The sequence below is a fragment of the Gouania willdenowi genome, chromosome 12 (genome assembly GCF_900634775.1).
Source record: "Gouania willdenowi chromosome 12, fGouWil2.1, whole genome shotgun sequence".
NCBI classification, from domain to species: Eukaryota; Metazoa; Chordata; class Actinopteri; order Blenniiformes; family Gobiesocidae; genus Gouania; species Gouania willdenowi.
The window spans coordinates 11,997,846-12,010,713 of record NC_041055.1 but is presented as its reverse complement, the minus strand read 5'-3'; the positions used below and the strand labels follow the sequence as shown (position 1 = coordinate 12,010,713).

The 12,868-nt window shown below is 38.4% G+C and overlaps 1 protein-coding gene across 5 annotated transcripts in view; it reads left to right on the top strand.

Annotated features, from left to right (window-relative positions):
* Positions 1-6,078: 6,078 nt before the first annotated feature.
* Positions 6,079-12,868, top strand: part of shroom3 (shroom family member 3) — a 75,535-nt gene continuing 68,745 nt past the window's right edge. For 3 of the 5 annotated variants that reach the window (XR_003675303.1, XM_028463672.1, XM_028463670.1), the window contains exon 1: positions 6,080-6,687. Coding sequence is in view for 4 of the 5 variants with exons in the window: in XM_028463672.1 (XP_028319473.1) it covers positions 6,532-6,687 (156 nt within the window). In the remaining variant the exon portion in view is untranslated. Of the gene's footprint in view, positions 6,688-12,868 lie in introns of all 5 variants that reach the window. The other 2 variants (XM_028463674.1, XM_028463671.1) reach the window with 2 other exon arrangements.

Below are 12,868 nucleotides of genomic sequence, written 5' to 3'. Positions count from 1 at the left end.
TTAAGTAAGTACAAATTTATTTATTTGTTTTCTGAAGAAAGTAAAATTGACAGAGATCAGCAATTTTACATCTTTGAATGGTGCAGGTGACAGAACAATTCTGTAAAGTCAACCTAGCTAGGTGCTTGATGCCTAAGGGTTTTTTATTGTCCCAAAACTGCTTTATATTTAGAGGTAAACAAAAACAAAAAAAGAATAATTAATACAACTTACTTACTATAAAAAAGTAATGCTAATAAAACCACATTTACTGATGTTTTGCATCCTCATCATCTCTGTAGGGCAACCTTTACAAACCTTTTAAAGAATTTCATAACAAGAGATGTGAGTTGAGTTGGTAACAGGTCACTGGACACTTTGAAGACACATTTTCTGGACAGGTAAATTATATCTTTAGGAATGTTTCCTAATGCCACATTGGAGGTGGAAAACCATCATACGTTGTCGATTTTCAACCTCTGAAAAGCTAGTTCTGCCTCTCTGTCTCCCTGTCTAATTTTATCTCTGATAAAAAAAAGGCATATAACACAGTGAATCAGTTTTTTACTTATCACATAGGATATTGGTTTAGTCACAGCTTTAGTTATATACAAACTAACATTAATTTTGAAAATTATGTCAAGTTTGGTCAATTAATTGTTTGCTACAATTTCAGCCAATTCAATGTAGCATAACGTGCTTCACCATTTTTTTTTATCATATTAAATACATTACATTAGAACAAAAAAGATCCCAATAACTTCCCCATCCCCATACATATGTAGGTGCACACATACACACACACACTCACACTTTCGCTGGGAGTAGGTACCAGCAGGAAACCCCCTTACACCCTAAAAGGGAGCCAACTGCATCAGTAGCCGGACATTGGTCTTTGGTACCCAGGAGAAGTGAATTGGGTCCAATTCACTTGAAGATATCAAATGTACCCCCACTTTACTGAGTGGATGACAGACTTGCAGTGGGTTCTTCTTGAGGAAAAACTGGACTTTAAAAAAACTTAATATATTCCCCTGGCTCTGACTCTTCTTTTTCTACTTCTGATACGGCAGGGTTTTAAAGACAGTGGAGGCTTTAGCCCGCAGGAGATACCTGGGATGGGAGCGAATGTAGCACACAAACACAGTATATTTTAAACCCTAAAAAAAGCATATATACAGTATATATAATTAACAATAAAAGTAAATATTGTTAAATAAGTGGGCTTCAGCCCCCTAAAATAAGCCTAATGATGCTATGCTACGGCATCTTCCATCAATAGCGCATTCCATACGTTCTCTTGTTTGGCTGCTATATTCATGAAACAATGGTTTATTATTCAACGTTAGACCTTTCACCTAAAGTGCATTCATGTGATAGGTTGCATTTTGCTCATTTTACAGTCTGGAAATGGCTAGCCACCTATGTGAGCTGTGTGGTAGGGACGAGTTGATGTTAGCAGCCGCTGCTCAGGGCAGTAACTACAGAGTGATTTATGTCACAGTCTCTAAAACACCAGAAAACAATCCAATAACATGAGATTAAGTCCCTACATTTGTCACTAGTCCCTATTAAGAAAAAAGTCACGGAAGAGGAGAGTAGTAAGGAAGGTGAAGTTAAGTTTTGGTTTCGAAACAGTGAACGGAGGGAGGATTCTGCATACTGCAGCTTTAAGGGTGGTGTAGGCAGGGGATCCCCTTCCTCTGGGCCCTTCACATAATAACAGTAGAGGCCCTTGATCTTGCTGCTCCAGTTACATCATAATCCTGGCGGGCAGGCTTTCTCCCAAAGGGGTCTGGGAGCTGCCCTCCATGAAGGACCTCTGTGGCTCTAGGTTTGCCTCCCCCTGCTAGGTCTGGAGAGAGCATATTTCTCCAGTATTGGCTTCCCTTCATTGGTTTCCTGTAAAATATAGAATATAGTTTAAAATTCTCCTGTTAGCATACAAAGCTCTTCATGATCAAGCTCCTGTATATCTTAGAGACCTATTGGTGCCCTATCATCCGGGCAGAACACTCCCCTCTCAGTTTGCTGGTCTTCTGGAAGTTCCTAACATGTCTAGAAGTAGAACAGGAGGAAGAGACTTTTAAGGCTAAACTCAAAACCTACTTATATGCTGAAGCGTATACCATACAATAACATTAACTTACCTCTAGAGCAGACATGGACTCGTCTGTAAACTGTCGCATTTTACAGTCCTTGAAGTCGCTGTTAGATTTCATATAAACGGGAAGAGATTGAAATCCTGGTGTAGCTGGTTGTGATTTACAGTCCACATAAACAGGACTGAATCATAACATAATCTAATCGCTAGAGTGGACATGGGCTCGTCTGTGAATGGTCGCCTTTACAGACCTTGGAATCACTGTTACCTTACCAATAAACGGGAAGATATTGTCATCTTTACAATAAGGTTGACAAAGCTACTTGGAGTGAGGCCCAAGGCCAAGGCAGGTTGACTTGATAATACTGTATGATGTTTTTCTGCAGTCAGTGCCTTCTCCTCGCCCTTCTCTCTCTGTTCTGTTTCAGGTGTCGTGAAGCTGATGATGGCAGTTCCTGATCTGTGGTTCACGGCTCAACTAGTCTGAGAAACTCTGATGCTCTGTCTCTCTATCCTGCTGTGTTGGTCCTTCTGTCCACTAACCCCACCCAGTCAAGGCAGATGGCTGCCACCTCTGAACCTGGTTCTGCAGGAGACAAAGCACATTGAGATGGCTTTGTTGTAAATTGTGCTATACAAATAAAGTTGAATTGAAAGGTCTGGAGGCAGCCCAGAGCTGAGAGGGATAGCTGGACAGATTTAAATCTGCATTACACTTAAAATTAGGTGACTGGTTTATTCCGATTTTAATTCTGAATTAAATCTTTTATCTTTCTTATAAACACTTAATTTCACGTTAAATTAATTTGGTTGTCCTGCGCATGCGCGACTTGCCGCAATGACGCGCTGATGACGACATAGTCCAGGATGGCCGCTGGACTTCAGCCGAGACTATTTTAAAAAAAAGCCTTAGAAATGAAGCACCAGAGCTTCACTAATGATGCACAGATCATTATAAAGTTTTTTTTAGGCAGGGTACCGGACTTAAAACACCACTCACTTTGTTCTTCTTCTTGCTGTTGTTGTGTACACTATGAACGGATCGGGCTGAAATTTGGTAGGTATAATCTATAAATGTGTACGCATCAACGCTGGGAGCTCAATTTTTAATATGGGGTCCAGGGGGCCCCAAAAAAATTCTCATTTATTTGCATTTCAAATACTACAATGGTTAGTGGTACGGAATCATTGGTACATATACCAATATATAAATGGGGCCCATTACCACATGTGTCATTTTTCAAATGACGACTCATCCGTTAGTTCTTGTTAGATCAAAATGCAGTTTGGAATGAATACTCTATGAATGAAAATGATGAGACGCTCAGAGCCCTTTTTAAAAAAAAATGGGGCCCACCCCCCATTTCCGGTCATTTCCAAATTTATGGGAACATAGTCGTTTCGAAGGTAATTCAACATAGATTAAGATTATGCCTCGCACAATTCAATTAGTGGCCCGAGGGGTCCAGGGACCCACCCACTTTTTAAGGAAATATTGCAACAGTTAGTGGTACCGAATCATTGGCACATACCAATATATGAATGGGGCCCATTACTCCATATGTGCCACAGAGGTGCCAGGGGGCCCCCATTTTTCAAATGACTACTCCTCCATTAATGCTCGTTGAATCGGGCTGTAAGTTGACATGGATATTCTATGAGTGGATGTCAAGAGCCTTTCGGAGACCTTTTTGACCCTTTTCTGATCATTTTTAAATTTATTGGAACATAGTCATGTGATATATCTTTGATGGACCAAAGTACGGACTTCTATCTCCTTTCTCCACTGCTCTCTCTTTCTTCTACTCCCCGGAGCAATGTGAAACCACGTTTTATTGTCCAGCTGCTGCTTCAAAACTACAATCAAAATAAAAGTGAAAACAGTTCTCATGTGGTCTTCTATGTTCTTGCCAAAAAGAAAAGATTTGTTGTGTGTTTTGTCCTTATAGACGTGACACGTCTTGTTCTGTCCAATCAGAACCCTTCCTAACCCCCAGACCTAAAGCAGAATTGAATAAAACCTAATAAACCGGTTTTCCATGTAAACCTCAATTTGGAAATTATTATTTCCATTTAAACATTTTAATTACAAATAATTTAATTTGGAATAATTAATTAATTCCGAATTAAAAAACATCATGTAATCGTGGCCATGTGTTGTGTTTTTTCCTGTAGTTGTCACTGTCTTTGTGTTGTATGTGGCAATAAAAAAGAAAGAAAGGGGGAAAAGCAATTATCCCTTGCTTGAAAATAATAAATCTCTTGAACTTTACATTGAGCATGGCAGATAATGTCACGGATGAGTAAAAGGAGAAAGAAGTTACACAAACCCACTAAAACCAACCTGAATTATTTCTTCAGAGATGAAAAAACAAGAAAAAACTATTTGCAAGTTTTTGTCTTATTTCAATACTCAGTATTAATGCAAAAAACAAAGCCACAAACACATTGAGGTGAATGGGCTTCCTTTAGGCAGTGACCCCGTATTATGTCATCAACCGTGACACTTTCCTAAGCACAGATCTTCTAATAAGAACACTTAGAAGCTATTAGGCCAAACTTGTTTAAAAAAAAAGATTTAAAAAAATGTAGGCTCCCATTAGATGTGTCTGAGGTGTACTGGACTCCGCTGTTATCATTTTTAAAAAAACCACAGGGTGTACATGCAAACTCCACATAGCAAGGCCCCAAGTGTCCACCCGGAACTTCTTAATGTGAGGTGGATGTGCAAAACATTCTAAAACCAAATTTTATCAACAATTAAAAGGGTTGGGATTAAATGGCAAAAATATTTTTTTTAAAAAAAGGTATTTAAAAAAACAAAAAACACAACCCAAATCTTAATTTTGGATTTAACCATCTGAACTCTCAATATTCTCTACTGCCCTGTGCTTCTTTTGAAGAGCTGGACACCAATGATTTTTGTATTTTCTCTTGGAATTGCCAAAAAGCCTCATGGTGTGTGAGGGTTAATATGATAAGATTCAATTTGAGATGTAAAAATGTGCTATTGAGATATTCATATGTGGAGTACTGATATATCCCACTCAAAGAAGTAGAAGTAGTTACTTTTGTACTCAAGTACAAGTAGGTCAAACATAAAATACTCAAATACAAGTAAAAAGTAGCTCAATTAAATAGTACTCAAAGTAAAATGTAGTACTTTCACCCCCCAAGTTTACTTTTTGTAATAAATCTAGCCACGGTTCCCTTGCATACATTAAACATCTCATGTATAAACTTAAAAAAGAAGAGACAAAGTCTTGCACAATTAGAACTGAATTTATTCACAGGCATCTGTATTAAATACGTTTTGTCAAAAAATACAATTTCTTTTTAAATTAAAAAAACACTGAATTCACTTCTATATGAAAAAGTTATCAGGCTCTAAGTATAGCTACATTTATGAACTCTAAAACAGTGCATGCCAAATGTGCCATGAGGGTAACAACATAGTTGGTAGAAACCCCAACCTGAACCGTAGAAAGTGGCTAGGCGTTGATCTGATATGGCATAACATATGGATTGTGTTCAATGTGCCTTCATAAACTGCTGACCGGAAATCAGTACAGTACTGTGATTTAAAGGTACCATTTTTTTTAGAACAATTTACTCAGTAATGGTTGGATGTATTTAATAAAGTAAAAGTTAAATTACTGATTTAGAAATATACTAAATAAAGTACAAGTACCAATAAAAGCAACTCAATAAACAGTAACGTGAGTACTTGTAATCATTTACTTTGTAAACCTTGTATTTCTTATGCCACAAACAGATGTTTAGTGAAAGGTAAAAGTGAAACCAGTGTCCGCCCATTGAACCTGACATCAAAGACGCGGCAGATTTTTGTTATTGGAAGCCATAAAACACGATTTGACATTTTTCTTTCATGTTTCAACTTAATACAGTGAATGAAAAGAGTTTGAAACTTTTGCAGGAGTTAGCTGGGCGGTGGATGGTTGGGGTAGAGAGGCAGGAAACTCCTGTTTTCATACTCTCTACTTCTGTGGGACTTTCCGTCAGTAGTTTACTCCTTTCTATCTCCTGTCTGTCTGTCTGTCTGTCTGTGCTTTCCCTCGGTCTGTTCCTCCCTTCCTCGCTCCAACTCTTTGCTTTCTATTTGCGCACTGAGTCGCAGTAACTCATTGTGATGCTAAACTGCCTTGGAGAGTGAGACAGGCAGAGAGACAGACAGATGGACTTGTGGTTCGTGTTGGAGTAGCCTTCACATTCTCTGACGTAGTTCTGTGTGGCCGTTGTTGAAGTTGGACATCCCTCTCTTGGTTGGAGGACCCGTCGCCCTCCCGTCAGTAGTGCACTTGCTCGCAGCGCTCCTTCGTTGGGCGCTCTAATGAATGAGGACACACACTTTGTTCTAGTCCGGTGTCTCCGTTTCTCGGCCGAGCTGAGGACACGGGAGCCCGGAGTCAGCGCCTCTCCTGCCGGGCATGGAGAGCGGAAGTCGGCCAGGCCTCCAGCAGGAGACGGGTAGAGGAGGGGGAGGCGGCTGGGTGTTGGTGGAGGCCCGGCTGCGGGGAGGGGCGCCTTGGGGCTTCACCCTGCGGGGCGGCCTGGAGCATGGAGAGCCTCTCATCATCTCCAAGGTAAGCGCCCGGACTGGACAGGCTGTCACTACGTATTTTGTGAAGTTATGACTCTATCTCATAGCACCACTGGTTAGTGGATAGGATAGACTTAAATAAGAATGATGCAGCACCTGCTGCTTTATTGGTCCAAACAAATAAGCTCAAACAAGTGTTTTTCTTTTATATAATCAACTTTTTTCTCCTGCCTGTCAATAAATCAGTTGTTGGATATGATCTGATGCTGAATAAATCAGTTATGTTAAATATAGTAACATACATTAGATAAAAGAGAGTGTCTTTCGTTTGAATAAACTTTAACTCGAGTTTGGCAACGATTCTCTGCCTCACTGCGCAGATGTCATAGGTTCAAGCTCCTCTGGCTCGAGAGTCAACACGTGCTCTCGGAAAATGCATGGATGTTTTTGTTGTTTACTCTGATTTCCCCCTACAGTCCAATGTACAGTAAGTCGATTAGACTTTCTCAATAAATCACAGAAGTCACAAATCATTTGACTGCGCCCTGTTTAAGTTGGGATACGCATCGTTGTATCTTTAGAAGAATGACAAAAAAGCAACAAAAAAAAAAAACAAGGATACATTATTTATGTTGGGTCTGCATATTTTTTATTTACAAAATAAAAATGTATAGGAAAAAGTATCCCTGTAACCAAGGACATTTAAACTTACTAGGGGTTACTTAACATGTATTATTATTTTCATTATTATTATTATTATTATTAATAAATAATATCAGTACCACAAAAGTAACAGAAAAACTTATTAAAGAATAAATGGTTGACATTTTCTGCAGTGGTAAATCCAAAGCCAACTTGAAAAAAAGTTGACCTTGCAGTGTAATAAATTAACAATAATAAAATGAAGAGACAATAATTGTAGGGCTGAACGATTTTGGAAAATAATCTAATTGCGATTTTTTCCCTTAATATCTTGATTGTGATTTAATATGCAATTATTTTTTCAAGGGCCTCTTGTCATGTATTTTTCAATGAAGACAAGCAATAAATCAATCTTTTTCATAATAAACAATTTCAGATTTATTTAAACTTTAAATAAATATGAAATATACATTTTAAAGCACAGATTACAACAATAAAGCAAACAAATCTGTGGCTTTACCTCTTCAACTTATCTAACTTCACGTTTCATGAAACATGTAAACGTGGACTGCACTTCTTAAACACTCTCTGAACTTAACAGGACAGTACAAGACAGGACAAGAAAGTAAAATAAAATTAAAATTATTAAATTAAAAATTGCAGTCTTTGCAATTAGAAAATCATGTTTTATGATATTGCGATAATATTGTAAATGCAGTTAATTGTTCAGCCCTAAATAATTGCTCCCACTCGCATTCCAACTAGAGCCTGACCGATTAATCGCTGCTGCTGATTAATTGGCCTGAGAGCTATCACCAAATAAAGCTGCGGTTTGTAAGTTTTTTTTTGGCTTAATTTGGTTAGAAATCTATATTCACCTTTAAGCATATTGTAATCCAAAGTGTTCTGAGTGGACATCTGGATGTTTTCTTGGCTTGACAGAGTCAACAGATACAAAATGATGCTGAGTTTAAAGAAGCCAGCTGTTTGATCTCAAAGTTGACAAGACAACAATTGTTCAATGTGACCTAAGAAAAGGGAATTAAGGCTTGAAAGGAGTTGTTTGGAAATAAGCTTTTGACAATGTTTTGAAGTTTGCTTATGTTTGAAGGTGTGTCTGATGGTTGGCACAGAAAATATGAAATCTGTTGTTTTTGCCACTGCTCTGTGTACAATCACCCTGGCCTAATTTTATTGAAATGTAAATCAGCAAAGTGTGTGTGTGTATGCATGTGTGTGTGTGTGTCTGTGTGTGTGTGTGTGTGTGTGTTCAGTGGGATTCTGGGATGGAGGCCAAATGGCAGTAAAATAGGACAAGAATGTGAGCAATGCATTTTCCCTAGTGCTGTACTTAGATTAGTGTTAGACAGTTCTCAGGGTTAGATCCAGTGGCCATCATAAGATTGTCTGGTTCATTCTCATGTAAGTTTTCACCTTGATTTATGTCTTCGCATAAAAAAAAAAAAAAAAAAAAAGATCCATTCGTATTACTTATAAAGAAGACCTTATACATTTTTTTTTAACAAATCAGGTAGACACTGTTGAGCAGAGAATGCAGTCCAGGTGCAGAGTCGCTAGGCAGTGAATAAACTCATTGGCTGCGCCAGCCATTTTCAGAACAGCTACCCCCCTCACTGCCAGCCATTTTACAGCATTTTGACTAATTTTTAAAGACCCACAAAATAGTTTGTACTATAACCATGTTAGGGCTGGGCGATATGGCCTTTTATAAATACCGCGATATTTTTAGGCCATGTCACGATACACGATATATATCTCGATATTTTGCATTACCCTTGAATTAACACTTTGATGCACAAAATCACACCAGTATGATGATTCTATATGTCTACATTAAAACATTCTTGATCATACTGCATTAATATATGCCAATTTTAAACTTTCATGCAAAAAAGGGGATATCACAACTAAGTAAAAGTTGACATAACTGTATTTATTAAACAGTGAGTGGCTCAAACATAAAATTGTCAACAGAAAGTGCACGTTCTGTGCAAAATTTTATATAAAAAAAATAAATAAAAAAAAGTCCGCGAGTTTAACGGTATGGTCATTTTCAACACCGCACAGACTACAAGCTGCGATATATCGAGTATATTCGTTATATCGCCCAGCCCTAAACCATGTCAAATCTGAAACAATTATGAAATAATACTCTACTTTTATCTGAAAAAAATAGTTTCTAACTTGTTTTGTTTTTCCCTAATCGGCAGTTGAATATAGGCAAGTTTCACGCAAAAGGTCAATTTCTCACAAAAACCTGAGAAAAAAGGCTTTTTCTGAAAAAGTCAGTGACTTTGAAGCAATTTTTTATTTTTATTTTTTGCTTTAGTGACAATTTTAACATTGGATTCTGTCTTTAAAACAACAAAAACAACACTGAGACCGGGCTTTTGATGGCGAAATTATTAATATTGTGCTGTCTGAGTTGTATGGTTCCCTTACCATATTTTGGCCTTCTTCCAAGTCTCCCCCCCATCAGTCTCCACACACGCAACTTCCTCCTACTCCCCGACATGCTGAGACCCACTGTTTGGCCCGGGTTGTTGATCATCTTCTCTCACGATCGCGACACTCTCAATACTGGAGCTGCTGGGAGCTTTACCTTCTTCTCTCATCTCATTTTTTGGCCCAATTACAGCTCTATACTGAAGGCTGACGCAGCTTAGCCACACACACATTACGAGTCCTGTGTGATAAAAGACAAAATGTTTAAAAAATTGTTAATGCAGGTGAATACTAGCATTGTGTGTCTGCACCGGACCCTGTATGCGATGGAAAACACCTTCTTCCAATGACCAAACTCCCTAGCCCTGCTCTCTTTCATTAGCCCTCCCCTGGTGGTATAGGCAGGTATCTTCCTGATACCAGATACCAGTATCGCGTTGTGCATGTCTTATATTGACATAACTTCAGAACTACTCTCCAAACTTCCGTTCCCATAGAAAGTCATAGCATTTCAATCCGATGTTTTACACCAGATTTCCACTGGATGCGTATCGTCTCCGGAACATCTCCGGTCTCTGTTGTCCCTCAATACCCACCAGCTGTGATGAGCAATGTTGCGGCTCTGCCGAATAGCGTGAATCGCAAGGTCTAAGGGATCTCCCTAATTCATGCATAATTGCCCGATATAACCATTTGTAGTTTAATAAAGAGAACCAAAAAACTATATAAACAGTTTGTTGTGTCCTTTGAGAGGAGCAGATGGAAATTGTAATGTAATGTAATGTACCTTCTCCTAGCACCTGAAAAATGCTGGAGATCAGCAGACCCGCGTCCCTGAAAGGGAGCAAGCGTGTCGGAAAATAATGGGTGGATGGATAGAAATACGATCCGCCTTGAACAAGGAGTATTTAATTTAAAAACTAAACTGGATGTTTTATTTTGTGTTTGCAGGGCTCTACACTAACTTTTCCAATGGTGGCACAGCACATAATTTGGTTGCACACTTTTTTGAATGGGGGGGTGTACAGCATTACCAATGCATGCTGATGAATAGTTGACTTAACTGGCGTACCGTAGTTTTGTATGTAGTAAAGATTGAAAATGACTTGAGATATTTGCAAAATGTTTTCAGGTTTTAGTGACAATATGAAGTTTTTCTGCAACACGCAGTGGCTGAAATAACAGGTCATTTATTTTATATAATTTTAAAAGACGTAACAAAAACAAAATTAACAGCAAAGCATATTTTTATTTTGCAGAAAGGCTGTACTTGATTTAACTTAACAGTATCATAACCAACTTAGCATCTGCATTGCTTCACCCCATGGAATTCAATTCAGAGGGTCCAGCTCTTATAGTGGGGTCTTCTAACCCTCTTCCTCTGGTCAGGGGTCTGCAACCTTTACTCTACAAGGAACCATTTAACTTAATCTCACCTGGATTAAAGTCCTCCCGGAGCCGAAAAATACCTTCTCAATAAAGACAATACAGTTTATTAAATTCTATACAGTTAAAATTCTATAGAATAATGTTTGATTTGATTTATATTGATCATATAAATGGCAACTTTAAAACAGTTTAAAATAAAATAAAATAAATTGACATCAAGAAATAAAACAGTATCTTGCATCTTCAAATTCTTACACATCTCAGTTTACATGAACACAAAGTTATATAAAGAAGATAATTTTTTAGTTAATGTAGTTGAAAGGCTACAAAAAGTAACTTGAATTTGATAACACATGATCATGTGGTCAACACATGCTAATTGCTCATTTCTTGCCACACATAAAGCATGCATATTTAACCGGCACATTGGAGGTTAAATTAATCTGTCTCAAAATTAAAATCTCTATTTTCCTCCAGAATAGTGTATTTGTTGGTTTAGTTATCTTACCAGGAATTTAAAACTTAAGATAAATACAATTTTCACTCGCACACACTGAAAATATAATCGCATATGCAACCAATTTGGTCGCAGTCTCGAGCCCTGGTTTGTGCCCTAATTCCTCTCCTACATGAGTTGGTCTTTGCTGAATTAATCCAAAAATAGAAGCTCTGCGTAGTGCTGTTCGATATAGCGATTTCTGTCGTAGTGCGATATATGTAAACGACATTATCTACTGTTGTTTATATAATGTTTAGTGATACACCGAAAATTCGGCCAACAAAACTTTTCCAAACATTTTACCCACAGAAACAGGAAGTGATGACGTGACAAAACAAGTCAACGCTAGGCTTTACACAATCAGGATTTTTGGGCCAATCACCGATCACAATCTGAATCTGAAACTGATTTGAATCTGAAGAATTTCCATAACATTTGTTGTCAGAGTGTGTGTATGTGGGTGCGTAGCCCTTTAACTGCGAATTAATTCCCTAGTCGCTCAACCGTGTGCGGAGTGAGAGAGCGTGTATGACTGGAGCAGATCGATTATCAGCTGTATGCCGTTTTTAGTGATTGGCAAAATAAATGTTGCAGCTGTTGGATTAAACCGGAGTCCCATGTCAAATTCAATGACTGCTGTGAAGCAACTACAAGAGAGTTGGAGATGAAGCTGCGGAGGCAGACCACACTGGAACTACATGAAGCCTCCACTAGCATTAGCATTAGCATTAAGAGCAAATACATATTTACTGACTGTGGCATCCCCAAACTCATAGTCCATATTCACAGGTGCACAGTGGAGGTGGGGCGCTTCTGTGTCCACCACCGCCCTGAAATGGACAGAAGTGTCTGCTAAGAAAGCAAAAATAAACGGGAGGCATCACTCTGCTTTAGGACTCTTTTAACATGCTTGGGTTGAATAAACAAAACAAACACGCACACACAGGCACTTTCTCCGCTTTCAGAGCCAGTAGACTGGGGAAGAAGTCTGGTGCTCAGCTGCTCCGCTCGACATTTATGCCTTTCACTCATAGGTTTTCACCAAATGTGCACAAATAAGTGAAATAAAGCTGTGTCATGTAAAGCAACTAACTCTTTGGTGTAAATGAGACGGATAAAACAATGCGATGGTAGCTGCTACAGAAAGTTTCATTACGACAATGACATCATTTATCGGATCGGCAAATTAAAGGTGAGTAGGCGATTTTCAAAAGCTGGCATGATTTTG